The sequence below is a fragment of the Callospermophilus lateralis genome, chromosome 10, assembly GCF_048772815.1.
Source record: "Callospermophilus lateralis isolate mCalLat2 chromosome 10, mCalLat2.hap1, whole genome shotgun sequence".
Lineage (NCBI taxonomy): Eukaryota > Metazoa > Chordata > Mammalia > Rodentia > Sciuridae > Callospermophilus > Callospermophilus lateralis.
This window is the reverse complement of record NC_135314.1, coordinates 74,884,399-74,910,739: the sequence shown is the minus strand read 5'-3', so window position 1 is coordinate 74,910,739 and position 26,341 is coordinate 74,884,399. Positions and strand designations below refer to the sequence as shown.

At 37.2% G+C, this 26,341-nt stretch overlaps 1 protein-coding gene across 1 annotated transcript in view; it reads left to right on the top strand.

The window, feature by feature from the left end:
* The first annotated feature begins 204 nt into the window (after positions 1-204).
* Zpld1 (zona pellucida like domain containing 1) overlaps positions 205-26,341 on the top strand; it is a 43,952-nt gene continuing 17,815 nt past the window's right edge. The window contains exons 1-4 of the mRNA XM_076868770.1: positions 205-310; positions 21,292-21,512; positions 24,210-24,391; positions 25,362-25,434. Coding sequence (XP_076724885.1) covers positions 205-310; positions 21,292-21,512; positions 24,210-24,391; positions 25,362-25,434 — 582 coding nt within the window. The remainder of the gene's footprint in view (positions 311-21,291; positions 21,513-24,209; positions 24,392-25,361; positions 25,435-26,341) is intronic.

Sequence of the window (26,341 nt, the reverse complement as noted above, 5' to 3'; positions counted from 1 at the left end):
ATTATTTCTGATAATCCATGGGCCTTCAGTGAGCTTTGACTACATGGCTATTTGAGTAAAACTTTATAATTTTATTTTCCTTTTGCTTTCTATGCATGACACCCTTATCCAAAAGTACATTGAGATCAGCCTCAGTCCTTCCAGCACCTTGGAGTGAAGGCTGGTGATATCCACATCATAAATAACTCTTTTCTAGGTGCTGCAATGGAACAAATATGGTTGCTGCTGCTTCTAACAATTAGAGTGCTTCCGGTGTCTGCTCAGTTCAATGGTTACAACTGTGATGCTAACCTCCACAGTAGATTTCCTGGTAAGTTGGAACCTAATCTATGCACTAATTGCTTCTGAAAGGAGTGATTATGTTAAAACAGTAAATCATTTAAATACATAAGGAAGATGGGGGTCTCTCCTTTTATATTAAGCAGATATTAACAAATGCAAATGACAAGAGACATTTTTCTGGAGTTGTAATTTATACCCACATTAACATACAAAGTGTTCATCAAAGTTAATATTATTATAATGGCTGTTCACAAATGTAAAAAATATTGACTGGTAGGTAGTAAAATTGGGAGAGGCTAATTTCATTCAAAAATTTGCTGGAGAACTTTTTTATCTGCAACTAGATTTATTTAAGAATAATGGTTAAGAAAATGACTGTGAAATATTATGTGACACCTTCAAAATACTCTGTCAATGAAATGTTGGTCATCATCAAAGTACATAGGTCAACTGCAGAATGAATTTCACAGAAACCCATTAAGTTGTGACAGACATGAGATTCTGACCCTATTGGTGGACATATTCCCCAGCTTCCTAAAATCTGCACTCAGTGAGAAAGTTCTGCACATTGCATTAAAGTATTTGTCATTTGATATTAACTAGAGTTATAGAACCATGATTCAACACTTATAAAATAAAGATTAGGGAATCAGAAACTACTTTTCCATGTCTGTCATGCAAACTGGATACCTTTGGCCACACTATGCTTTCTCTAAATCTGCCTAAGTCCTGTGCTTGGAGCATGCTAGCACAATAGAACACCTGCGTGGAGCAAAGGGCAGGGAATTACAAGTGAGATTTCTACCTCAGAAGGAATCCTAGCTTGTTTCTGAATGATGTCCTAAGCCCAGACCAAGTTCAAGTTTGTGGCCTGTGAAGTAAAATAGAAGTCATGGTGGGGAGCACTTAAAGGTAAGATTATAAAGTGTGCTAAGAGTCATTAATGGTTCTGAATATCATAAACTAATTCTTTTTTTACTTGTTTTATTATGGAAAATTCAAGCATATAAAAATAGAGATTTTTTTAAAGCCCTCATACTTATCATTGACCTTTATCAATGATCAACATTTATAAATTTTATTTTCTCTCTCTTTCCTCATCACTTCCATCTATGTAATATTTTAAAGGAAATTTATTATTCATACTTTAGTGTATATATCTGATGGACAAGAAATTTACTTCATGTATACACCCAATATTTTTAATATTTTCTTGGTATTTGCTAATACTCAGCTAAGTTGCCTCTCATTTGGTTGCTTGTTCAATATATTTCTGAGACTGGATTTCACTGATTGCAAACCCATGGTATCATTCAGCACATTCCCTTTTGTCTGTGTAGCCTGTAAATTAGAGCTAGAGGCTTGGGTAAATGCAGGTTCAAGTGTTTCGGCAAGAATGCTTTGTCTATCATACCATGGAATGACAGTGTTCTGCTTTTATTTTGTAGACCTTGGAGAGCCACTGGGTCTTTTTTAAAGATACATTTTAAGAGGTTGGATGTGCTCACATTTTTTTTTTTTTTTTTTTTTTTTTTTTTTTAGAAAACAGACTTTGGGAAAAGTGAAAAAACAAAGAAGAGACTAGGAGTAGACAGACTGTGAAGGCAGGGGTGGTAGGAGCAGGAGAAGGAGGCAAGTTCATGAGGTCCTCAAGCTGGACTCAGCAGGACTTGAGAGGGATTGGATTGGGAGAGATAAGAGGAGGGGAAGACCAGAGGATGCATTGAATTTGAACAACTGGGTGTTGATATTGTTAGATGACACCAAAAATATAGGACACTTGCATGCTTTAGAAAGGAGGTTTGGGTTTGGAAATCATAGCTTATAGGTTTTTTTTTTTTTTTTTTTTTTTTTTAAGAAAGAAAGTATACTTCTATCCAATAGTAGGAAATATGTACCTAAGTCTGAGAAAGGAGGTCACAACTGAAGATAGCTATGTGAGAGTAGAATTCCTTGTTGCTGTGTGGGTAATTAATAGAGGACAGAAAAATAAAGGGCTTCAAAAAGACGATATAGACAACTTTTATGGTAAAGGAAAACATCGATCGAACTGAATCACAAATTGAAATGAGAAAAGTGTATTTGAGACTAGAGATTCCTGAGTGATGGCAAAGCATTCAGAGATTAGAAATTCTAATAAGGAAGTAATTGATGAAAAGAGCAAAGAAAATACAGAAGAGATGAATGATGCAGGTAGGGGAGTCAACCTTTGCAAAGTTCCAGCTGTTTCTTTGATTTAGGAGAGAAGGAACAATGAAGAAACAGGCAGAAGGAGTGAGAGGTGCTAATCATTGTCCCCTCCTCATGCAGCGGGAGCTGGTGGCCTTCAGAGGAATGGGGCCAGAGGCCCATGAAACTAGGAAGGATGATCAAGACCTGCTCCTGTGATGTGTGGGGAGAAAGCTAAGATGTAGAAAGTTTGCTCAGCAGAGAGGATTTAGCTATGTTCCAGTTATATGTACATGGACGTGCGAATAAAACATATTGAACAGCCAAAGAGTGACTAGGATAGCAAGTAGAAGTGCTTATCGTATGGAGAATCTTTAAAAATGATGGTAAAGTGTTCATTTATAAACTTGCAACAAAATCACATTGGATAGTTAGAATATGTGGATTCTACAACTTTACCCCAAACACGTATTGCCAGAATCTCTGAATGTATTGATCAGATGAACTAGTGTATATTATGGCTAAGAACAAGTGTTAGTGTATTTGGTTATCTTCTGGTATCCATTTTTCCAAGTAAAGCACATTGTATGTTGGGGAAATAGGATTGAAAACAAAATCTTCTCCGAATCCCCAAATCTTCTCTATCAAGGTGGTAGATAAAAAAACACTTTTATCATTGAGTAAGCATTAAACTCAGAATGTGATGCACATCACAGGCAATAAAGAAAAGATTGCAAAGACAGAAAGAAATCTCACCCTTTTATATATCCAAGCAGATGCAGCCCATTATATATATGTTTTCAAGATTAGCAATAACTGGTCTTCAAGTAAGACGACATGACAGCATCATTTGTCACATATCCTAGATCCACCTGATAATTGGGGTGATCATCTGTGTTAGCTTATTGGTTTTATCCAGTAGAAAAATTAACTTCTTATGTCTTTATGACAGGAGGTAATTTTGCACTTTGAAGCAAGGCTCACACTAAGTCTGGCTCCCATCTTCTTCCTGGGAGATATGGGTGCTATTTTCCTTAAGGTTTACAGTTCTAAGGGATGGTTCCCTAGTCTTTGAGAAAGACATCCTGGGTCATAAGGTTTATGAAAGTCCTATCTTGGTTTCAAAAAGGATTTATATATATTTCAAAGAGAGGGGAAATTATTTACAAATTCCAAGTTCTCCAATGTAAATGCTTTAAGAAAAGACAGGGGGATGAGTTTTTTATTTTTAACAGGGAAAGTCAAACCTTTTATTTTAATTTGAATTTTTCTTTACAAATATTAGGACTTTTAGGGCTAATATTTAGTATTATCTGGCTCTGGCAACAAATAGCCAAACTTTCCTAACATGTGTACAAAGATATCCCTCACACCATTGTTATAATTAAAGATTTGTATTTAAACAAACAAAAACCCTAAAATACAAGTACAATTAGAATTTCCAGAAGAGGATTTAAGTTTTATAGGTATTATTTAATACCCATTTTTTTTTTTTTTTTTGCATGTTGTGTTCAAGAAGAACAAAATGAACAAATAAAGCCTAAAGGTTAATTGCTCATTGCCCTCTTGACTTTTTGGCTTCTGTTCCACTCAGGATCATCTGTGATGTCATTAGCTCCACAAGCTGCTCAGACCCTGAGCAATAAGGCAGAATGAGAATGAGACTGGCAAAGGAAAGGGGCTATCTAAATGCAAAGCAATGTTAATAATGAGGAGAGTAATCATCTCACCCTATCTGACCTTTGCTGTTTCTTGGCATTAGAATTATTTTCTTTAATTTCCTTGGCATTTATTCTTGGGCCAAGATAACCCCTATGCTCTAATTCATTTAAATTTAAAGAGATACCCTCTAACTCTAAAGGTAGTTAACTCTTGCCTACCGAAGTCAATAGCCAGGAAAAGCCTCATTCTTCACTGAAATAATAGTTGTACTCTTCCCTGAATAAAACTCAAAACAATTGACTATTGGAGTACCAAAAAGCTATTTGGCCAGGTAAAACCTACAGATAAATGTGCTTGGACACTGTAATTAATGGATTTCTTTTGGCACTAGCACCTGATTTTGGACAGCAATGATGTAGGAGACTTAGTCTAAACATGCAGATCTCCATAGAGTTATTTAATGGTACAGATATGACCAAGGGGCAAGTGGGTTTTTGGTGACAGAGATTTAATTGCCTGACACTGTCTTATGATCAACTAATATGTGATAAGAAGCCCATTTTAACTCTGTGTTATATAACTTGTAATTTGGTTTCTATTTAAAATAACACTAATAAGGAAGGAAGCAGTATGCTCCATATATTACTCCTCTCAACAAATACACAATGTTTTTTAATCCTCTCTTTACAGTAAGGAATTGAGGATTAAAAATTGCTTCTAATATTGCAAAACTAGTAATTGACAAAGCTATAAAACTGGAACACTGTCTATCAAATGCTGAAGCCTAAAAATAAACTTTGAATGGCAGTTTTTTAAAAAATGATGTAGGGATGGAGAATCTCAAAGGAAACCTCCATATTAAAGAATCTGAAGTCATGTAGCAGGGCAATTTGTTTTCCTTTTCAAGACCTGTTTGACTAAGGGAATATATGGTAACACCTACTAATATTTCAATGAAAAAAAATAAAACAAATTGCAAGGAAAATAAAATCAAGAATCATTAATTTAATGGATTGAATTCATAGGTGGGTTAGGAAAATGAACTAATTTTGTGTTAGAATTTGCTTAACTATTGCATTGTTCTCTGCCCAAAGATGAAGTAAACATGGAGAATGAAGTAACTGTCCCAGGGATATATCCTGGCCCTCTGTGCAGACAAGAAAGGCCTGTTCTCCTACTTGTGTGCTCAATGGCACTGTTTTGGCCTCTAAGTTGTCAGGAGGATGCCTGCTTTCTGTCTTGCACCTGTAACTACAATTTCTGTCCAGATGAGACAGAAGAACTGATTCAAGCGGTGATGATTGACCAAATTCTGAATAATCTGTAGTGATAAAGTGTAGTGAAGAGAGCAGTTAGCAAGTGCAGTGACTGGATAATTCAGGGTCCATACTCCACTGTATTTTAATGAAACTATTTATTGCATGAATCTTGTACTTCCTCTGTACAAGTAAAACACACACACACACACACACACACACACACACACACACACACACATATTATTTTTTTCCCCTGTCCCTGAAAAAGTTGACCAAACTTTTCTGGTTCCAAAGTGTGGAGCAGCTAGTATGATTTTAAGTCTGCAAAGTTTGCCTCAGATTGCATATGAATTTCTCACAGCATTGAAACAACAGCTTGTATTTGCTAACGAGAAACAGATGTTGTAATGAAAAACTAAGGTGACAAGAAACCTGTTCAATGTAGAGAGAAAGCTTGAATTCCTAATCCACTTCAAATTCATCAGCTGTTGGTATTTTGCGTAGATGAAATATCAATACCCCTTTAGGACTTCTTGCTGTTTTAGTACCGAAATCTCAATCTTGTATAAAAACTTGGTGGGAGGAGAGATAAGTTTAAAAATGAGCTAGAATAATGCACATAGCATCTGTTCTTAGTCAATTTGTAAGCTTCTGTAGTACAAATATCACCATGCTCATTTTAGAAATAGAAGCAGAAAATATGTATAAATTACTCTTAGAATCTACGAAGATGGTATAAATTAGTATTAGAATGTTTTTTGGAGCTCAGGAAGTACATTATTGCCTTATGAAATTTTCTATGTCACTCTTCAGCATTCAGAAGTTTCCTACTATATTGAATAGGTTATTGTTTATACTATCAGTTTTAAACTAATATTTCTCTTAAATACCTGTGGATACAGTATATCCTGTTTACATGATCCTTGCATCTAAAAGCATATTGCCTCCACCTGCTGTGGACCCTTACCCCCCAGGGGTCCCTGTGTCTTCTCCTTTATTTCAGAGTCCCCAGGACAGCATCTCACACATGGCCAGGAAGTAGACACTTCCTGGGGACTCCTTGGCTACAGAGGCACAGGCACTACTATTGCTACTGGAGTTTCTTGTGAGAAACTCCTCCACTTGGCATAGCTGGCTTTTAAAGTGGGCCGTCGTGCCTCAACTCCTTATTAAAGTGCTGTGATTGTGGAATGGGGTAGAAATTCGAGCAGGAGAAGACGGATCCTCTTCCCAGTTCTGTTGCACAGGTTGCCATGGGAGCACTGAAGTAGACTGACTTAGGCTCCATTTCACAGACTTTTATGAGATCTCTTTCACTGAGATTTAAAACCAGTTAAGTTCTCAGACAAGGAAGGGAGTTAGACGTGATTTATGTCTCTCTCCATCCTGACCCTTTTATATCTGAACTTGTCCCTCTTGTGAACATGTGATCATACATAGGTATTTGATGGGGGTGCTTAATCTCTCCAAGTGGAATCCACCTAAGAGCTTCTGTCCAGTCAGAATACATAGTTGTGACTTAATCAATTGACTGAAAGACTTGTAACATCAGCATCACCTGGGAGTTTGTGCAAAGCAGAAACTCAGGGCCCCACTTCATATCTACTGAATTAGAATCTGCATTTTCACAAGTTTCTCCAGTGATTTGTTTGCACTGTTAAGTATAAGAAATATATTTAGAGCATGGTATTCATAATGGTCTTGCTTGCTTTATGAATGAAACCACAGTGTTTGGGTCATCCCCACCTGGCAATTATGTACTTGTTCCTGCTTATGGTAATAGAAATCAGCAAAATATATCACTGTTAAGGGGAAATGTTTAAAGTCATCAATACAACTGATGTAACATACGTACTTAACAAAACTAATACCAAGACTTTAGTTTTTTAGTTAAACAACTAAAATACCTAAGCAAATTGCAAACATCTGCAAATTTCCTAGATTTAAATGGAGTTTTTTAAAGTCACAGAAAATTTGGTGATTAAGAATATTGATGTTCATTCCAAAATTTGAAAACAGAAGAATCATCTCAGGCATTTGGCAAAGAACAGAAAGGAAATATGAGCTCTGGGCAGTCAAAATGAACCCACCTCAATTGTGTGTATATTCTCAATGTGAATCTTGGAATTTGATATTAAAGAGTTAGACACCATGAACACTATTTATAAAAGAATCATAGTAAAAAGTATTTTAGTAAATATCTGCTGAGTACCAAAACCCAGAGTTCTCTGTGAGTTCATAAGCTAACAAGAAAGCAAATATCCACTCCCAGATAAAATGTAAATGATATAGTAGACTCACAATTGAAGTGACATGGGACAGGACACAAGAGGATGATTGCACTCTATCCTGATAACTAGGGGAAGTCTCATTGAAAGGCAACTTTGATAAAATTTTTCTGGGCTCAGCTTATTTCTATTTTTACCTGAGTGCTCTCATGACTAGTTTCAAAGTTGTTATGGTTAATTGTTGAAAATACTGAGTATTTATAATTCTCAAATTTATGTTTTTTGCTCTTTTCTTTCCCTGACATTTTATATTCATGTTTCCAACTACTTGCTCTACATTTATGCTTGAATGTCCTCTCAAAAACTAAGCTCATCAACTTTCTCATCCTGACTTCTTTGTCCTCAGAAATAATTCACTCAAATGCCAAAGTTAGAAACCCAACCATCAATGACACACCTTCTCTTCATTCCATTTTTTAATCAAATTCTTATCAAATTTAGCCAGTTGGAATTATTCCATTCCTTCCTAAGAATCACCTTCTAAACACCTGTACTCTACCAAGACAAGGTTTGGTACAGTATATTTTATACTGTTCACAAGCCTTTACCATTTCCATATCAGGCTTAGTTGCAATTGGCTATTTTCCTCTGCTTCCTCTATTCAACCAAAGCTCCTTGAATACTGGAGTATCTTGTTAATGTTTTCATCTTCTGTTTGGCACAGAGACTTACACATAATATGTATACAACAGGTGCTTTTCTTTTGAGTAATTTGTTGACATGAAATAGCATGTAGTTTGGGACATTTGAACCAAATTTTGGGGCATTGACATCTTTGTGTTAAAGAACATACTTGTGCAAATTGTATGATTAATTGAATTGATCTGTGTGCTTATTATTCTATAACATAATCAAAAATTTAAACCATCTAATGCTAGTGAAAGGAAGTATAGGTATCCCATTAACAGTAATTAAATAAGGTAAAAATGTTTCCATGAATCAAAATCTAATAGAATCTAGCTTCATTAGGATGTTGCTGGATTTAAGCAAGTTGACTTTGAAATTGGTGAAAGAACAAAGTTAGGTATGCTTATCAGATAGATGTATGATATGCTGCAAATATATTGTCTGAAAGTGTGTCTCAAGGAGAAGGTGAGAATAATGTTTCTAGGAATAGGACAACCAGGGATAAAGAAGTTGTGCAGTATCTTGATTTACATATATGGAATGGGATCCATCTCCTTGGAATCCCATTTACATGGTAACTTTATTCTACGAATCTCAAAGGCAGAACACATTTTCATACATGATAAAGTAGATGGTTGGCAGTGTGACAGCTTATTTAGAATTAGCATAATTTGAGAAAATGTGAGACAGACTGACTATACTACTTCCTGATGGATATATGAGTGGAGTATAGGACATTATTTTTACCAATTTGATTGAATATTGTATTCCAAATATTTCTATAAAAATAGCTTGGATAAAAATTTCAGGGCAATATATTGCCATTTTGGCAATATAACTACATCAGCTCTGTAACCAGTTCTGCAGCTTAAATGCATTTGGTATCTTTATACCTAAAATATTAAAAACCATCCTCTAAAGATATGTATTTCTTTATATTTTTGTCATTAAGTTGTACTCATTGTTTAATACTCAAGTATTGTACTAAGGAATGTTTTAACTCAGGCCAGTCATGGACAGTAAAAAACTCAAAGTATTTCGCTGTTGAAAGCAATGGTTATTCAGTAACTCTGAAAAAAAATATCTCTTCTTTTGGCAGAAATTGTCCTTTGACAACATGAAGTATCATTTTTTCCCCCCAAAGCCTCCTAAATGGTAAAGTTTAGCTGAATGAATGTCTCTAGTATCTACAACCAGGAGAAAAAAAGAAAAAAAAAAGTGTTTCTCTCTGAAGGCTAGTAAAAAGTCTTTAGAAAACTGGTTTAGAATGGATTTGAACAGATCCTTTTTTCTTACACTGCACAAAGCCTTTAATTCGTGACCATATCTTCAGGTGGGATCAGCCTACAGCAGATTCAGTTCCAATACAGGGGTTACAAGTCTTCAGTTGTAAAGCAGAAAGCAAAAGAGAGCTTTACATTTGATATTGCAGTCATCTCCATTTGTTAAGGTATTCTCAGCATCAGTTAATCCCATCCAACAGAGGTGAGGAAGCTGAAGTTTGGGGCTGGTTTAAATTAAGGATAAAGATACCTCTTTTCAGTGACATATTTATTGATATGTATTTACTTTATCATGCAGTGCAATTAAACTTGTTCACTGAGCCTAAAGCAAATTTTCAGTGAACTCTCTAATAGGTGGGGATTGGATTGGACACTCAGGTAAACATTTTGTTACCCTGAAGAAACTTTTTTTTAAGACCATTTTGTAAAGATTTCCAAGAAAGCTTGTGCCTGCTACATGGTCTCCTTCCCTGTCATTTTTCCCTTTACATATTAAATCCTAATGAAAATGAAATTGTATGGATCCCAATCAGCCTGATCATATTTCATTATTCACACTGTCCCTTACATAGCTGACTTCTATTGATACTTCAAACTAAAATCAATGCCATCTTCTTCAGGAAGGCATTAGACCAGCTGGTCTAACTAGGTGAGCTTGGCTTTCTCTGCCACCTGAAAGCTCTCTGGATGGATCTTTCTGTCAATGTGGGCCACGTTAATGTGTCTGCTCCTTGACTCGGATACACTTCAGAACAGACACAGGACCACTACTTCTCTCTCTTTTCCTGATTCTGAGGATTGAACCCAGAGATGCTCTGCCACTGAGCTATATCCCTAGTCCTTTTTATTTTATTTTTTTTATTTCGAGATCCAGTTTCACTAAGTTGCTGAGACTGGTGTTGAGTTTGTAGTCCTCCTGCCTCGGTCTTCCAGTCTCTGGGATTATAGGTCTACACCACTTTGCCTATTTCTGGATGACTAATTTTTAAACCCTCAGTGCAATCTATTGTCCAGTAATTATTGAGTAATTAAATAATTACTCATGGAGTGCATCAGTGAATATAATAGCTTTTTTTTTTTTTTTTGCCTTCTGTGAGTTTCAGTTTGCTGGAGAAATACATAAATGTTTTTAAAATAATATGACAATGTAAAATAAAGTGCATACTTTTGATTTGTGATCAGGGGAATCTTTGGGAAAAGGAAATCAAACCTGAGTTCTGATAGATGAGAAAGTTACTTAATCAAGGCTTGGGGATAGAGGAGTGTTTCAAGCAGAAGAAAGCACTGTATGAAGATCTTGTACATAAAGCTGTGTCATGATTTTTTAATCGCTCACAGTACTTTACTGTGGAGTAATGTATACCTAGTAAAATGCACCAATTTGAAGTAGTTTGTATCATCTTAATGCAATTTGAAATTTCAACATTCGTATACATTTATATTACCCCATCCAGAGGAAGATAGAGAACATTTTTATCTCTTCTCAAGTTTTTCTTGAGAAAATTCCACCCTAGGAGATAACCACTATTTGGACATCTATCACTCTATCACTCTATCACTCTGTAGGATGCTTTTAGATAACTGAAAGACACTCAGTGTAACAGATATAGGGAGCAGGGATGGTAGGAGAAGGAGTGAGAATACAGTGCTGGACAGATGGCAGATCATGAAGGAGCCTTGAAAACCTGGCTCAAAATGTGGACTTTGACCTAAGTGAAAAGAGTAACTGTTGGAGATCTGAGTGAGAAGTGGAAATAACTGCATTAATGTTTTTTTTTTTAACAACTGTACTAACCAAAATGGTTGAAAGTGGAGGTAAAAGAACCAGTTAGGAAGTTAATGCAATGTTCCAGGGGAAAGATAATGACAATGGGCCCAGGAATAGCAAGTAGATGGAGAAAAATCAATGAGTTTAAGATATAGTTTAAACCTTACAGATGCACTAAAAGCATTTTTTTTTTGAAATGAACTATACTATTTTAGGAAAGAGTATCACTTAGAAATAATAGTTGCACTGCAACAGTTAATGTTGCTAAAGGGTATAGAGATATTCCCCCCAATTTAAATGCTATGTATTATTTTTATAGTGATAAAATGTATTCTTAACTAATTTATCTCATTTTTTTTACTCATAAAATGAATTTGCTTGAAATTTTCCATAATATCCAGCCTAGTATTTGCCTTTTGTTTGGGAAAAAAAAAATTCTGTCCTTTTTTATGTATAATTACAATGAGTTTAAACCTATTACCAAACATAGAAATTTATGTACATACTTATTTACAGCCTCAAAATATGACTCATTTTGCTGGCAAAAATGTATAGAGAAGAAATATTCCAAAGAAATATGATTTGAACACTTTTACTGTTAAATTAGGGCTGAATTATTTAAGCAAATTAATTCTATGGTAAAAATCTTGAATGACATTTAATTATTTCTTAGTGAATTTCCTATCATTTGCCCAAAATATGTTTTATTTGTTTGGATTTCAATCAAGGTAAATTCTCCAAATAGTCAGTTCTTCTTTGTTTTCACATTTTGAAAAGCTGAAGTGCCGCAGTCTGGCTGGGCACAATTCAGGAGCCACTTGTCAAAAGAAACTAACTTTATTTTTAGAACCACAAGAGATAAACAAAACAGCTCCTCAGGAAAAAACCCTCAGAGCCCAACTGCCACCACCGGCTTCCCACAAGCCACACACCCCAACAACCTCTTCTTCCCACAATCCTCCTGCTCTTGAGGCCGATTGGCTGGGTCGCATGGGCGGAGCCAAAAAAGTCCCCCAATGAGCAGCTCCGTGGTCTGAAAGGGCAGGGAAACAGCCCAATGAGCATCACCGCAGAGGAGCCAATCAGCTAGTTGTTGCTGGGGCCGCTGTGAGCCAATCATCAGCTGGCAGTCTGAAAGTTTGCTGGAGCCCCTTCGGCTGTGGCTCTCAACATCTCCCCCTCTCTGTTTAAACAAGAAGCATGTGGCTTAGGGACCGTGTCTGCCTTAGGTTGTCCAATAGTACATATGGTCCTTACCCGTTATTGGATGAGCTGACCTCAAGGCATCAGCCTCCTGTCTTAGGTTGGTACCATAGTAATTGGATCTTACCCGTCATTGACTACCAGTCCAGTATACAGCCACACCTGTGTAGAGGTCTTCGTACCAGCAGGGGGGTGAGGTTCTTTGCCTCACCTCTGTTGGCCCCCAAATTTTAGCTGAACGATCATGACAAACAGAAGGGAGGAAGATACACCAAGCCAGCTGACGGCTCCTTTTGGAAAAATTGTACCACCGATGACACCATCAGCATAAATACCCCAACACTACCAGAAGTTGCTGCACCAACAGATAGTTCACAATGCATACAAGTGAGTTCACAATGCATATAAGTGATACATAGTCCAGGCAAGTTCTGCAAGCAGTTCAGTGATGGCTATTGCAGAAGCTGTAGATTGGTTTTATCTTTGTCTTCATGCACTGGGATGAAGATAGGAATTCTGACAATAATGGCTAAAGAAAAATTATATAACATTATATAACATTCCAGAAGGCACTAAAAGAAAACAATTTTCTTAACAATTTACATTGTCTTCACCGGCACTGGGATGAAGATAGGAATTTTGGCAATAATGGCTGAAGAAAAAATTATGTAACGTTCCAGAAGGCATTAAAAGAAAACAATTTTCTTAACAATTTACATTATCTTTAAGAGAATTATTAAATATAATGAAAAGGAAAGGTGAAAGTAAACAAACAGATCTGTTAACCTCCTTTTTTGTTCACATTTTAAAACAATCTTCAACAGCTGTTTACCCAATTTAAATTAAACCATTTAAATCACGTGAATAAAAAAAAAATTATTTGGATCCATTTTTTCATGAGCGCTCATCATATATGACATATGGACATACGTACATTCAAACACAAAACACAAGTGTGCACACATAATACATACGACACATAACATAATAGTAAAGGCCTTATAACTTTTTACAGGTGAAATCTCCATTGCAATGTTTAAAAACTCTATAGTCAAAAAATAGAACTGATCAGCAAAACATTAACCTAGGTCTGTATGAGCTCAAAAAAAAAAAAATATGGGAAAGGGCAATAATAAAATAGATATTGAAAAAAGCATTCTGGTTCTGTCGCAGATGTAAGAATAACCAAACTGGAGTTCTGGATATCACATCTTCTTTTTGGTCTGTAGAAATCGCTTTAGTTAATCTGTCTGGAATCCAAATCAGCTGCTGTTCTCCCTGTGGAAACACATAAACAGACCCCCGACTCCAGGCAATCACTGGGTCAGGACCTTAGTTAATCTCTCTGGAATCCAAATCGGCTGCTGTTCTCCCTGTGGAAACACACAAACAGACCCCCGACTCCAGACAATTACTGGGTCAGGACCTTTCCATTGTCCTGTTAGAATATCCTTCCAAAGTACCTTGGGCTTATGTACATTTTTTGGACACATATGCCTTTCCGCAGCACTAAGCCCTGATGAATCCAAATTTAAAAAGTTTAGAGTAAAAAGGGTTATTTTAAGTTTATCTTTGGGGAATATATACCCCTTCCCAATTCCTTCTTTTTGCTTTAATAAGTACATTTTAATAGTTTGATGAGCTCTTTCAACTATGCCTTGTCCCTGTGGATTGTATGGGATTCCTGTTATATGAGTAATGCCAAATGATGAGCAAAATTGTTTAAAAGAGGTAGAAGTATAACCAGGGGCATTATCTGTTTTTAACTGTTTTGGAATGCCCACAGTGGCAAAATTTTGTAAGCAATGAGCTATAACATCTTTAGTTTTTTCTCCGGCATGAAGGGAGCCCATCAAAAATCCAGAAGAAGTATCAACTGTAACATGCAAATATTTTAATTTTCCAAATTCTGGCAAATGTGTGACGTCCATCTGCCAAATATGGTTAGGTATCAATCCTTTAGGATTGACTCCAAGATTAACTTGTGGTAAAAAGGTCACACAATTTTGACATTGTTTTATTATTTGTCTAGCTTGTTCCTTAGTTATTTTAAAACGCTTTTGTAAAGTATTAGCATTGACATGGAACTTTTTATGAAAATTTATAGCTTCTTCTAGTGTAGAGAAAATATGTATGTCATGTGTAGTTTTATCTGCTAAATCGTTGCCCAAACTAAGGGCTCCAGGCAATCCTGTATGTGCCCTGATATGTCCTATAAAGAATGGATCTTTTCTGTCCCAGATTAGACTTTGTATAGTGGAAAACAAAGAGAAAATAGTAGAGGAAGGGGAAATCCTACCAGCATCTTCAAGGGATACTATAGCATTAACTATATACTGACTATCGGAAAATAAATTAAATACAGAATTTTTAAACATCACAAAAGCCTGTAATACTGCCTTAAGCTCTACCTTTTGAGCTGATTGTTTGGGTACTAAAAATGTAAAAGTTTGATCAGGTGTAACTATTGCTGCTGTACCATTATTTGATCCATCAGTGAATATATTTGGAGCATTCCCGATAGGTGTTTTTCTTGTCATTTTTGGAAAAATTACAGGATGCGATGACCAAAAAGACAATAAAGGATTAGATGGTAAGTGGTTATCAAATGAAACATTAGATTTGCACATGATTATTGCCCAAGTATTTAACTCATTAGCTAACTCATCAATTTGATTCATAGTATATGGAGTAATAATTTTATTGGGAGAAATTCCAAACACTCCCTTTGCTGCTTTTATTCCTTTGAGTATTAATTGTCCTACAGCCTCAGGATACCTAGTAAGAATAGTGTTAGGAGAATAAGATAAATGTATCCATAATAATGGGCCTTCTTGCCAAAATACTCCTGTAGGAATATTTTTTGTTGGTAGTACAATAAATAATAAAGGCAAACTTATATCAATTCTATCCAAATGCATATTTTCCATATATGTTTCAATGATTTTTAATGCCTTTCTTGCTTCAGGCGTTAACATTCGGGGTGAATTTGGATCTGATGGACCTTTTAGGATATCAAATAAAGGTCCCAACTCTCCTGTTGGTATACCTAGATAAGGCCTTATCCAATTTATGTCTCCTAATAACTTTTGAAAGTCATTAAGTGATTTGAGTTGATCTACTCGTATTTGAATTTTTGGTGGACGGACCATGGTTGAGGATAATAGAACTCCTAAATAATTAATTGGAAAATTTAATTGTACTTTATCTATTGCTATCTCTAGATTATAATTTTTTAATAAGTTTGTAAGTGTGGCATAACATTCTAGCAATGTGTTTTTAGCTTTGTGTGCTAATAATACATCATCCATATAGTGAAATATTTGTAGTTCAGGATTTTGATTTCTAAGTGGCTGGATTGCTTTGTTAACATAAATTTGACACATAGTTGGGCTGTTAGCCATCCCTTGAGGGAGTACTTTCCATTCATATCTCTGATCAGGACCTTCATGATTCAGTGCAGGGATAGTAAATGCAAAACGTGGACTATCCTCAGGATGAATTGGAATTGAAAAAAAACAATCTTTAATATCTATAACTAAAACATACCAAGTTTTTGGCAAAGCAGACAATTGAGGAATCCCCGATTGAGCAGGTCCCATAATAACCATCTCATTATTAATGGCTCTTAAATCTTGCAATAATCTCCATTTACCAGATTTCTTTTTGATGACAAAAATGGGAGTATTATGGGGAGATACAGAAGGTTGTATATGTCCTTCTGCTAATTGTTGTTTGACCAGATCATGGGCTGCTAGTATCTTTTCTTTAGTCAGGGGCCACTGAGGAACCCATACTGGTCTTTCTGATTTCCAAGTAATTTTTATTGTCTCAGTGGCCCTTTCTGAAAATCCAACCCATGTCTGTCTGTTCCTTGATCTATTTGTATTGGTGCTGCTATACCTTGTTCTTGTTTTCCTAATCTTTTTCCTTTCCTAAAACCTTGTCTAGTCATAATAGTGGGTGCATTTTGGTTGATGTTATTTGTTAATGTCAAACCTAATTGATCTAGGACATCTCGTCCCCATAAATTTATAGGAAGATGATCCAATACATATGGCTGTATAGTTCCTTCACATCCTTCAGGATCCTTCCAATCTAATACCATTGCACTTCTATGGGGATTAGTTGCCACTCCTAGGCCTCGAAGCGTTTGAGTGGCTTGTTGTAATGGCCAATGTTTTGGCCATTCTTGACGAGAGATGATGCTAAGGTCTGCACCTGTATCCAGTAGCCCATTAAATTCATGTCCTTGAATATTTAGTTTTAGCATGGGGCGAGAATCTAAATTTAAAGACAGCATAGCCCAATCTACACCTGTGGAGCCTAATCCCTTGGAACCTCTTTCTATAGCACGACTGGAAAATTTATCATGTAGGCTTGGTATTATTAGTAACTGTGCTATTCTATCTCCTGGTGAAATTACTGATATACCATTTGGAGAACTGGCTATAATTTTTATTTCACCTTCATAATCGGGATCAATTACCCCAGGACTTATCATAAGTCCTTTTAGAGTAGAAGAGCTGCGTCCCAATAATAAGCCTACTGTTCCTTTGGGAAGAGGTCCTTTCACCCCTGTGGGAATGATTTGAACTCCCATCTCTGGAGTTAGTACTGATCTGGTGGAGGCGCAGATGTCCAACCCTGCGCTCCCTCTGGTTTGTCTGATGAGGGATCTGATGGACAATGTGTCCTGGGCACTACCCTGATGGGGTTGCTGGGTTCCTCCAGTGCTCCGTATATTTGTGGTTTTGGGCCCCGGAGCATTGGGCCCCCCTGTCCATTTTTTGGCAATGGAGCCCAATGCCTTTCTCCACGATATCGTGGATAAACACTTGGTCCTTGTTCGTTTTTTGATAATGGAGTACCCTCTATGGTGGTTTGAGAACGGCATTCATTAGCCCAATGTCTCCCTCTACGGCATCGTGGGCAAATACCCGGTATTCTACTTCTTTGATACCTAGTTTTGTTAAACCCTCCTCCTATGGGGCAATTCCTTTTAAAATGTCCTGTTTGTTCACAGTTGTAGCATGTTCTTGGCCTGGAATCTAAAGCCTGTTTTACTGCAGCTGCCACAATTTGCCCTTGTTCATTAATGTCTCTGGCATCTAAAGCCTGTTTTACTGCAGCTGCCACAATTTTCCCTTGTTCATTAATGTCTCTGGCATCTAAAGCCTGTTTTACTGCAGCTGCCATGACTTGCTCTTGTTCATTAATGTCTCTACATAATTTAATATATGTGTTTAAATCTTCATGTTTCCATGGTCTAATGATATCTCTGCACCAACGATTCGCTTGGTCATAAGCCAGTTGTTTTATTAATGGCATTGCTTGTTCTGTATTCCCAAAAACTCTGGTAGCTGTTTGAATAAGCCTATCTACAAATTCAGCATAAGATTCATTAGTTCCTTGTATTATCTTAGATAATTGACCTTGTAAACCTCCATGTCCTTGTAAAGTCTTCCATGCCTTAACTGCATCTACAGCAATTTGTAAATATACACCAGGATCATATGCAATTTGTTGCTGCTGATCCTCATAAGGTCCCTTTCCTAACAACATATCTAGATTTCTCTGAGGATAACCAGCTGCTGCATTTCGCCTAGCCGTCTCCTTGCAAAATTCCTCATTGGCAACCTTCCATAACAGGTATTGTCCTCCATTTAGCACAGCTTTACACATATTAGCCCAATCTGCTGGCGTCATGTTCAAGTTGGTAATGGATTCGACCAAGCTTACAGTGAAGGGTGCTTGAGGACCATAGGTTGTTACAGCCTCTTTTAGCTGCTTCACTGTTTTGAAATTTAAAGTATGGTAAATTCGCTGCCCTCCTACCTCAAATACAGGGCATGTTAATACTTGAGATCCTGTCTCAGGATCTGAACTATCCACTGTGGGCGTTGGGGGCCTCTCAGCATATGGACGTGGCCTTGTCAGTTGGACACTTACGCCCTCTGGTGATAGAAAGGTGTTACTAGCAGTCTCCTGTAGAGGTGGTGCTGTTGGTTGGACACTTAAGCCCTCTGGTGATAGAAAGGTTTTAGTAGCAGTCTCCTTTTGTAACTTTCCCCCTGATGGCTTTTTCTGCTCTAAACTTTCTTTCTCTGTCTGATTAGCTCGAAAGACCTTCTCTTTTACTTGAATCTTTTCCTCTTTCTGACTAACTTGAGAGACCTCCTCATTTACTTGAATCAATATGTCTTCTCCTTCCTCTACCTTTGTCTGAATTGAAGGTTTTGGACTAAGAAAACCAAATACCAATGCCCAGAATGCCAATGTGCCAGCTGGCAGAGTTCCTGGGCTGTTCTTTTCTATTCTTTTTAAATCTTCACCATGATGGTTCCATTGTGATATATTTAACAACTCCTCCTTAAAAAGCCATGGGCTACATTTTTGCATTGTATCAACGTATGCCCTGACTGCTCTTGATTTTACTGGGATGCCTTCTTCCTCTAACAATTTACTTAACACTCTTTCAGTTTGTTTTTTACTAGTTTCTGATCCCGTATTTTTACTATAATACAACCCAACAAGATGACGCCAAACAAAACCGAGACAGAATGAAATAAAAATGGAACAACAAAAATTCATTATAGCCTTTCTATCCTCCTTATATGTGCATCCGTCCTTTCTCCCTATCTGTTCCTCAGACGTAAATAGTTTTTCCTCAGAAGTGAGCGGTTTTTCTTCCGTCTCACTCATCTCCAGGGACAGGCAACTTAAAACAAAAATGAAGCAAAACAAAAGAGGAATCTTAAAATGGCTCCCCATCCTCTCACCCTGCCCTCAGGGGCGAGCGGTTTACTTACCCTCAGTCGCTCCCCGTGCGAGCCACCAAATGCCGCAGTCTGGCTGGGCACAATTCAGGAGCCACTTGTCAAAAGAAACTAACTTTATTTTTAGAACCACAAGAGATAAACAAAACAGCTCCTCAGGAAAAAACCCTCAGAGCCCAACTGCCACCACCGGCTTCCCACAAGCCACACACCCCAACAACCTCTTCTTCCCACAATCCTCCTGCTCTTAAGGCCGATTGGCTGGGTCGCATGGGCGGAGCCAAAAAAGTCCCCCAATGAGCAGCTCCGTGGTCTGAAAGGGCAGGGAAACAGCCCAATGAGCATCACCGCAGAGGAGCCAATCAGCTAGTTGTTGCTGGGGCTGCTGTGAGCCAATCATCAGCTGGTAGTCTGAAAGGGCAGGGAAACAGCTCAATGAGCATCTCCACAGAGGAGCCAATCAGCTAGTTGTTGCTGGGGCCGCTGTGAGCCAATCATCAGCTGGCAGTCTGAAAGTTTGCTGGAGCCCCTTCGGCTGTGGCTCTCAACACTGAAGCTTGCGTCAGCATCTTTATTTAAAGGGAAAAGAAGAGTTAGAAGGTGGTGAGGTTACTGTACTAGGTCTCCTAGCATGCAGTAACAGAATATAACAAAGTTGACTTAAAACAATAGAAATTTATTGTTTCATGGGGTGGTTTACAACACTGGAAATTTATTGGCTTACAGTTCTGAAGGCCAGAAACTCAATATCAAGGCAGGTCCGTGCTCCCTCTGGGAGTCTGGGAAGCATCCTTTCTTCTCTTCTCAGCTTCTGGTGGTGTGCCAGGACTGTCCTGGGTGTGCCTTGCTTCTGGATGCTCCAACCCTGTCTTTACCTGGTGCTCTCTCTCTGCCTGGTCTCCTCATAGTAGTTCCTTTTATAATGACATCAGTGTTATTCAATTGGAGGCCCACTCCACTCCAGTATGACCTTCTCTTCACTTCACTAATTAAACAACAACCCCATTTCCAAATACAATCTGAACAAGGAGGGGTTAGAATTTCAGTATAGTTTTGGGGGTGAGGACACAATTCAATTCGTAGAAGTCACCAAACTGGTAAAAGTGAAATCTTATGCCAGTGAAGAATCCCAAACTCTCTATCATATGTGGAAAAATAATTAATGAAGTTATGGAAAGCTTGTGTGTGTGTGTGTGTGAGTGTGTGTGTGTGTGTGTGCGCGCGCGCGCGCATGCGTTCACTCACGCTTGTGCTCTATTCTACAGACCTGGGATAGCTCTTATTCATGGAGTCACAGAGAACAATGCAAATTATGTTTTACATTTCCTGCCTACTTCATTCCCTTTTTTCTTCTTTTTTTGGCATGCAAAGTCATTAGAATTTTCTTAGAGCATGGTATGCATTTCTGTTCATAATATCAGCACACTATTTCTCATCCCCTTTGTCTAATGTGATTTAATACAGGACAAATAAAAAGGAATTCCTCTAATTCCTCTAGATGGCTTTTGTTTTTACATTCTGGATAAATTGTCAAATACCAAAGTGCCTAACAATTTAGTTTAGGATAGATTTTAACTGCTTCTTTTTTCACTTGGGAAAATGCATCATTTGTACTGAATTTCATTTTAGACAGGTGATCTGAATAATTCAGTTACTCTAGTTCTGAATTTCCTCAGTAACCTGCTTTTTTTTCCACTCAATTCTTTCAATTGTACTGGACAGACATTTAATGCACACCCATTGAACAGCAGGCACAAGGAAACAGAGGTGAACTATAATCTCTACACTCAAAAGAGCTCTCCTAATATCCAAATCAAAGACTATTTTTCCTGATCAATCTTCTGATAACTTGCACACTGGATTATGATATGTTCAAGTTTAGAAATGAGTTAGACTAAGATGATGATAAATGTATCATGGTTTGTAAAATTTATTCCCGTACTCTACTGTGCTTTTTTATGTTTGTTTCAGCTGAAAGAGACATCAATGTCTACTGTGGAGTGCAGACTATTACGATGAAGATTAATTTTTGCACAGTACTTTTCTCGGGGTATTCTGAAACAGATCTGGCACTGAATGGAAGGCATGGGGATTCCCACTGCAGGGGGTTCGTCAACAACAACACCTTTCCAGCAGTGGTCATTTTCATCATCAATCTCAGCACCTTGGAGGGCTGTGGAAACAACTTAGTGGTAAGATTAGTGTGACACTGTGTGGGTCATAAATAAAAAAAAAAAAATCTCACCATTTCATGAAATAATGAGAAGCCTAGTCTATCTTCCAAGAAAAAATTGTGATAAAACTGGACACATCACTTTCTTTTAACTTCGAAGCTTGCATTCCCAAGTATAGAATTCTCCCTTTTAATATAGTTATGTTTATAGGGCGTTGAGGGTCTGAGGTCAGCTGTGCCACTCTGAACATCATTCTTTGGAGTGAATGACAACCATGGGCATTTCTCTAAAGTTTTTCATTAGCTCTGTGCTTCATGGAAGTATGTGATCGTGCAGTGTTGCAGTGAGTTTGACAGTGAACCACTTGGCCTATTGCTGGAGTGACCTTGTTCTGAATGATTAGAGATAAAATGAGGAATTTGAACTCTTCACTTTCATGTTCACCATTGAATGATCAACCTCAGTGCTTTATGCAAGAGGGCTGCCAGTGTTGCTAGTGTGAAGTTCTTCCTTGTGTGGGACTGTCCTTAGCATTTCAAAATGTTTAGCATTCTTACATGGAATGTTACTAGCACTCTTCTCAATCATTTTGCAATTCAAAAGAGTGCTTTGAGATTTTCCATACCAAATGAGGAACAGCAGTCTACACCATTCATTTATTTATTCATTTGTTGAACCAAAAATAGAATTGAATAAGGAATTATCTTTCCAGAGAATGAAAATTAGTTGAAGTGAATGTATTGTGATGGGGATATTAGTCACAGTGAAATTAGGTTTGTACTATTTTTTTTTTTTTTTACTTTTCTTGTTTAGATTATTGGTAAATCCTACCAAAGACAGAAACTGGGATGTAATGTGCATGACCACTTTGCCCACTAAAAAAGGAGGCCTTGGCTTTTACTCTTCACAATTATTGTTTGAGATTAAAAGGGAAGCCTTGGTTATTCTCAGGGTATGGTTTCTAAGATTTGGTGGGAGCTGGAAGACAGGGAATTTATTTGAATCTCCTTCTTTATCTTTTCCGAAAGGGCAGTTAGAATATTGTGCCCACGACGGCTTCCAAGCCTGCAGGTTGGGTATTGTTGACTCTTTTTATTAAAAACGTTTATTCATCTCTCTGAGTTGTGTGCAGAGAGGTTATGAAGTGGGCCTACGGGAGAGAGAAGCAGGTTGATTATTGCATGTCTTGTCTCCTTGTGGAGGGAGGGAGCCCACGTGGAGGAGACAGCAGCACTCCCCTCCTCCCATCACCTTCCAAAGTCTTTCCTTTAAGGATTCAAGTCACCTTGTCCAGCTGCCTAGAAAATAAACCAGGAGAAAAGCCAGGAAAACTGTTTCTTTCTGGGTGTGCTTTCACATTGTTTTCAAGAGCTGAAGAATTCTGATATAAAAATTACTCTGTGTGTATGTGTTTGCAGACAGAATAGGTATACTTATTGATCCAGGCCAACAGTGGGAAGAGGGGAAGTTTTGCTTATTTTTCATCTTTCATCTTAGACGTCACCAGCTTTGGAGTCTGTTCCAAAGGCACTCTTCCATGAGAAAAATTAAGTAGACTAGTAAATCACTGGATTAGAACAAAAATCTTTTCATTCACAAGCATTTTTGCCCCATGGATGAATTAGCTAGATGATTGCCTCTGATTTCCCACGTGCTGTTAGGTTCACACATGAAATTTGTCTAACATATTGCTGGAAATTAAGTATTGCAGGTATCAGTTAGAACTAGTGAAAATACTTCTTAAGTGCCCTATTGTATTTGTCATGGTGGGAGAAGAAACTAAAGTTCTCTGGTCTGAGGAAGATCAGAAATATTGATTATTCCTAAATTGCTGGTTCTTTGATTTTAGTAGGATTCTATAATCAAAAAAAGGTTGAGCAGTTCCAAGAAAATACACACAGAGAAAATATCTTCCTCTGACTACTGGAGTTCATTAAATCTTTCCCCAGAAGGGAATCAGAATGTCCGTGAACCACAGAGGAAGATGCTGGGAAGAGTAATCCTCAGAAATTTTGGGACTTTTATTATGTGTTCAGAAATTATTTGTGAGGCCCACAGTGCTGGTGCTGGTTTGAAAATGTGAAAGTGAACAGGACCCAGATAGTCCTGCTCACAGAGAGCTCTGGGGATGTGGAAGGGTTCTGCCCAGTGATCAGGATGCTCAGGTGCTATACCTACTGCTGTGATAGAAATAAACCCTATATGTGTGGGAGTCAGGGGCAGAGGATGTTAACCTGGGAGGATGAGATCCTGTGGAGTAAGGTATAGCATGGCCAAGTGGGGAGGGGAGAAGCAGCAGAAGGCCTGTCCACAAAGGCCAGAGCAACAAGAGCTTGGGACAGGAGCAACATTGCTAAGAGTGGGAGCCTGCCGACAGGACACTAATGTGGAAACAGGGTACAGTTGATAGGGAGGACCATTCACACTATGCCAGATGTCTTTTATTTACTCATTTTAGCTTTCTGGATATATAATCTTTTTCCTCTCTCATTAATAAAATATGAGTCAAGTGTCTGGCAAATATGAAGTTTTCATTTACTTAAAAGATATTTAATCACTTATAAATAGCATTATGTTGTACAATTTAAAAACCACAGCATGTTACAATTGAACCAGAAGCTAGAAATGATTTCATCTAATGTTTCATCTGCATATCAAGTGCCTACATTTATATATAACCATTGAATCACTGAACTTGGTCTTCCATTCTAACAGGTGTCTACAATTCCTGGTGTCAGTGCTTATGGAAATGCAACTTCAGTACAAATAGGAAATATTTCAGGATATATTGATACTCCAGACCCACCAACAATCATCAGCTACCTACCTGGACTTCTTTACAAATTTAGTTGTAGCTATCCACTGGAATACCTGGTTAATAACACCCAGCTTGCTTCGTGAGTTCATGTTTTATTCTTGCTTTCTCATGTTATCCTTGTGTTTGGGTCATTTCTTATTTTTGAAAGACTTATAAAGTTAGCAGGATTTGTTGAGAATAGCCAAACTCAAATGATGTAATAGAAGCTTTATTAAGTCTGATATCCATACACTGATCTCTCTGCCTGTCTTATGTTTTCCTTGTTCCAGTTGCCTAAGAGCCAGGGTTACTTGAATAGTTCTGACGGCTCTGTGGTGCCTCCAATATGTAGGGCATTTGGTTACCACATTATTGGTCCTGCCTGTCCTTTTGCTATACGCTCTCACTCTTGGGTTCTGCTGCTCCAGATGACAGAGTCTCCATGACTTTTACAGAGGTGCACAGGCACCTGCAATTTTCCAGAAATGTGGCATGACCTACAGACAAAAAATAATTAAGAAAAAAAAAATTACTGATGTAGAAGGAAGCATCTCACACTCGGTCCTCCAACCCTCACACAGAACACATTCCTCAGCTTTACTATCCACAGAAATCCATTCATTTATTCAATCAATATTTATTACACATCTAGCTATTTGCTGATGCAGTGTTCTAGCAGTGAACAAGGTCAAGCAAAATTCCTGATCCCAGAAACTTCTAATGAAATTGATAAAAGTGTATTTGTATCAGATTCAAGTTCTATAACATAGTTGTTTTTTCTTTTTCTTTTTTTTATTTTTGCAAAAAAGTCTCATATACATAATGCAAAATATAAAAGATCACTTTATAAATAGAAAAGATCATAAAGGACAATCTGTCCTTTACTTGGTCCTCTTTGCTTTTTGATTATCTTTTGATGATTTAAATGGTACACCTACTCCAGGCCTACTTAAAAGTATGTCAGACTTACTCTAAGAGTTTCATTGCCTGAAATCTAGCATTCAGGTTTATAACTAAAACTTCTAATTTAAAATCCTACCATTGCTTTCCCTCTTCTAAATCTGTTTTAGGTCCTCAGCTGCTATTTCTGTGAGAGAGAACAATGGAACATTTGTCAGCACTTTGAACCTGCTCCTTTATAACGTAAGTTGATGGGTAAAGGATGTTATTTTGCTTTTCATTGTTTTGAGGAGCCAGTTATGTGAATGGCTTTTATATAAAAATCTACTGAAAATCATATTAACCCTATTATATTTTGGTAACATTTGCCCACCTTTACCTCTATTTTCATATATCTTAGTCATAAAGGTACAGTACAAATTCCATTACATTTTCTAAACATTGATAAATGATTTAAATTTTATGTCATGAATGTGATTCTGTAATAGTTTATCCAAGTGTCTTTCTACATTTCTTTGTATATTTTTATTTATGTATATACCTGTGCGTATAGCCATGGTCAGGGTCAAGATTTGGGTAACAATATTTTTGTGATACAGATGTATAGAAAGTCTGAATGATACTTCTCTTGGAGACATACTTGGTGATGAATGTGTTAATACTTTCAATATGGGTTTTGTTGATGACAATTCTGTCACATTCGAAATAATTTGGATTGACGACACAGCATTGTCTAAACTTTTGTCATGTAAATATCGATAGTGGCAGCAAAACGTGAAAAATACATGGATTTCTATTTATAACTGTAACATTAATCCCCCAAATGATATTTTCATGTTGATTAAAAATTTTTATTCATACATTTTAAATGCCTGATTTAAATATCAATTTTTCAATCTATCAACCAACATTTTTGTAAATTATGAATCTGATTTTTGCATTATTATTCATGTCATCATGGCACTGAGTTATAATTCATGCAACTGATTTAAAAGTCAGTGCTTTATACTTTGAATATAATGAGCTATAAATATTGTAGTAGGACATTTTCCAAAGGCATTTAAAAAAATCGTGTTTATAAGTTTGTATTCTGACACCACAGAGTTCTAAACAACAAATTAAAATGTGTTGGAATGAAGATTGCCTTTCT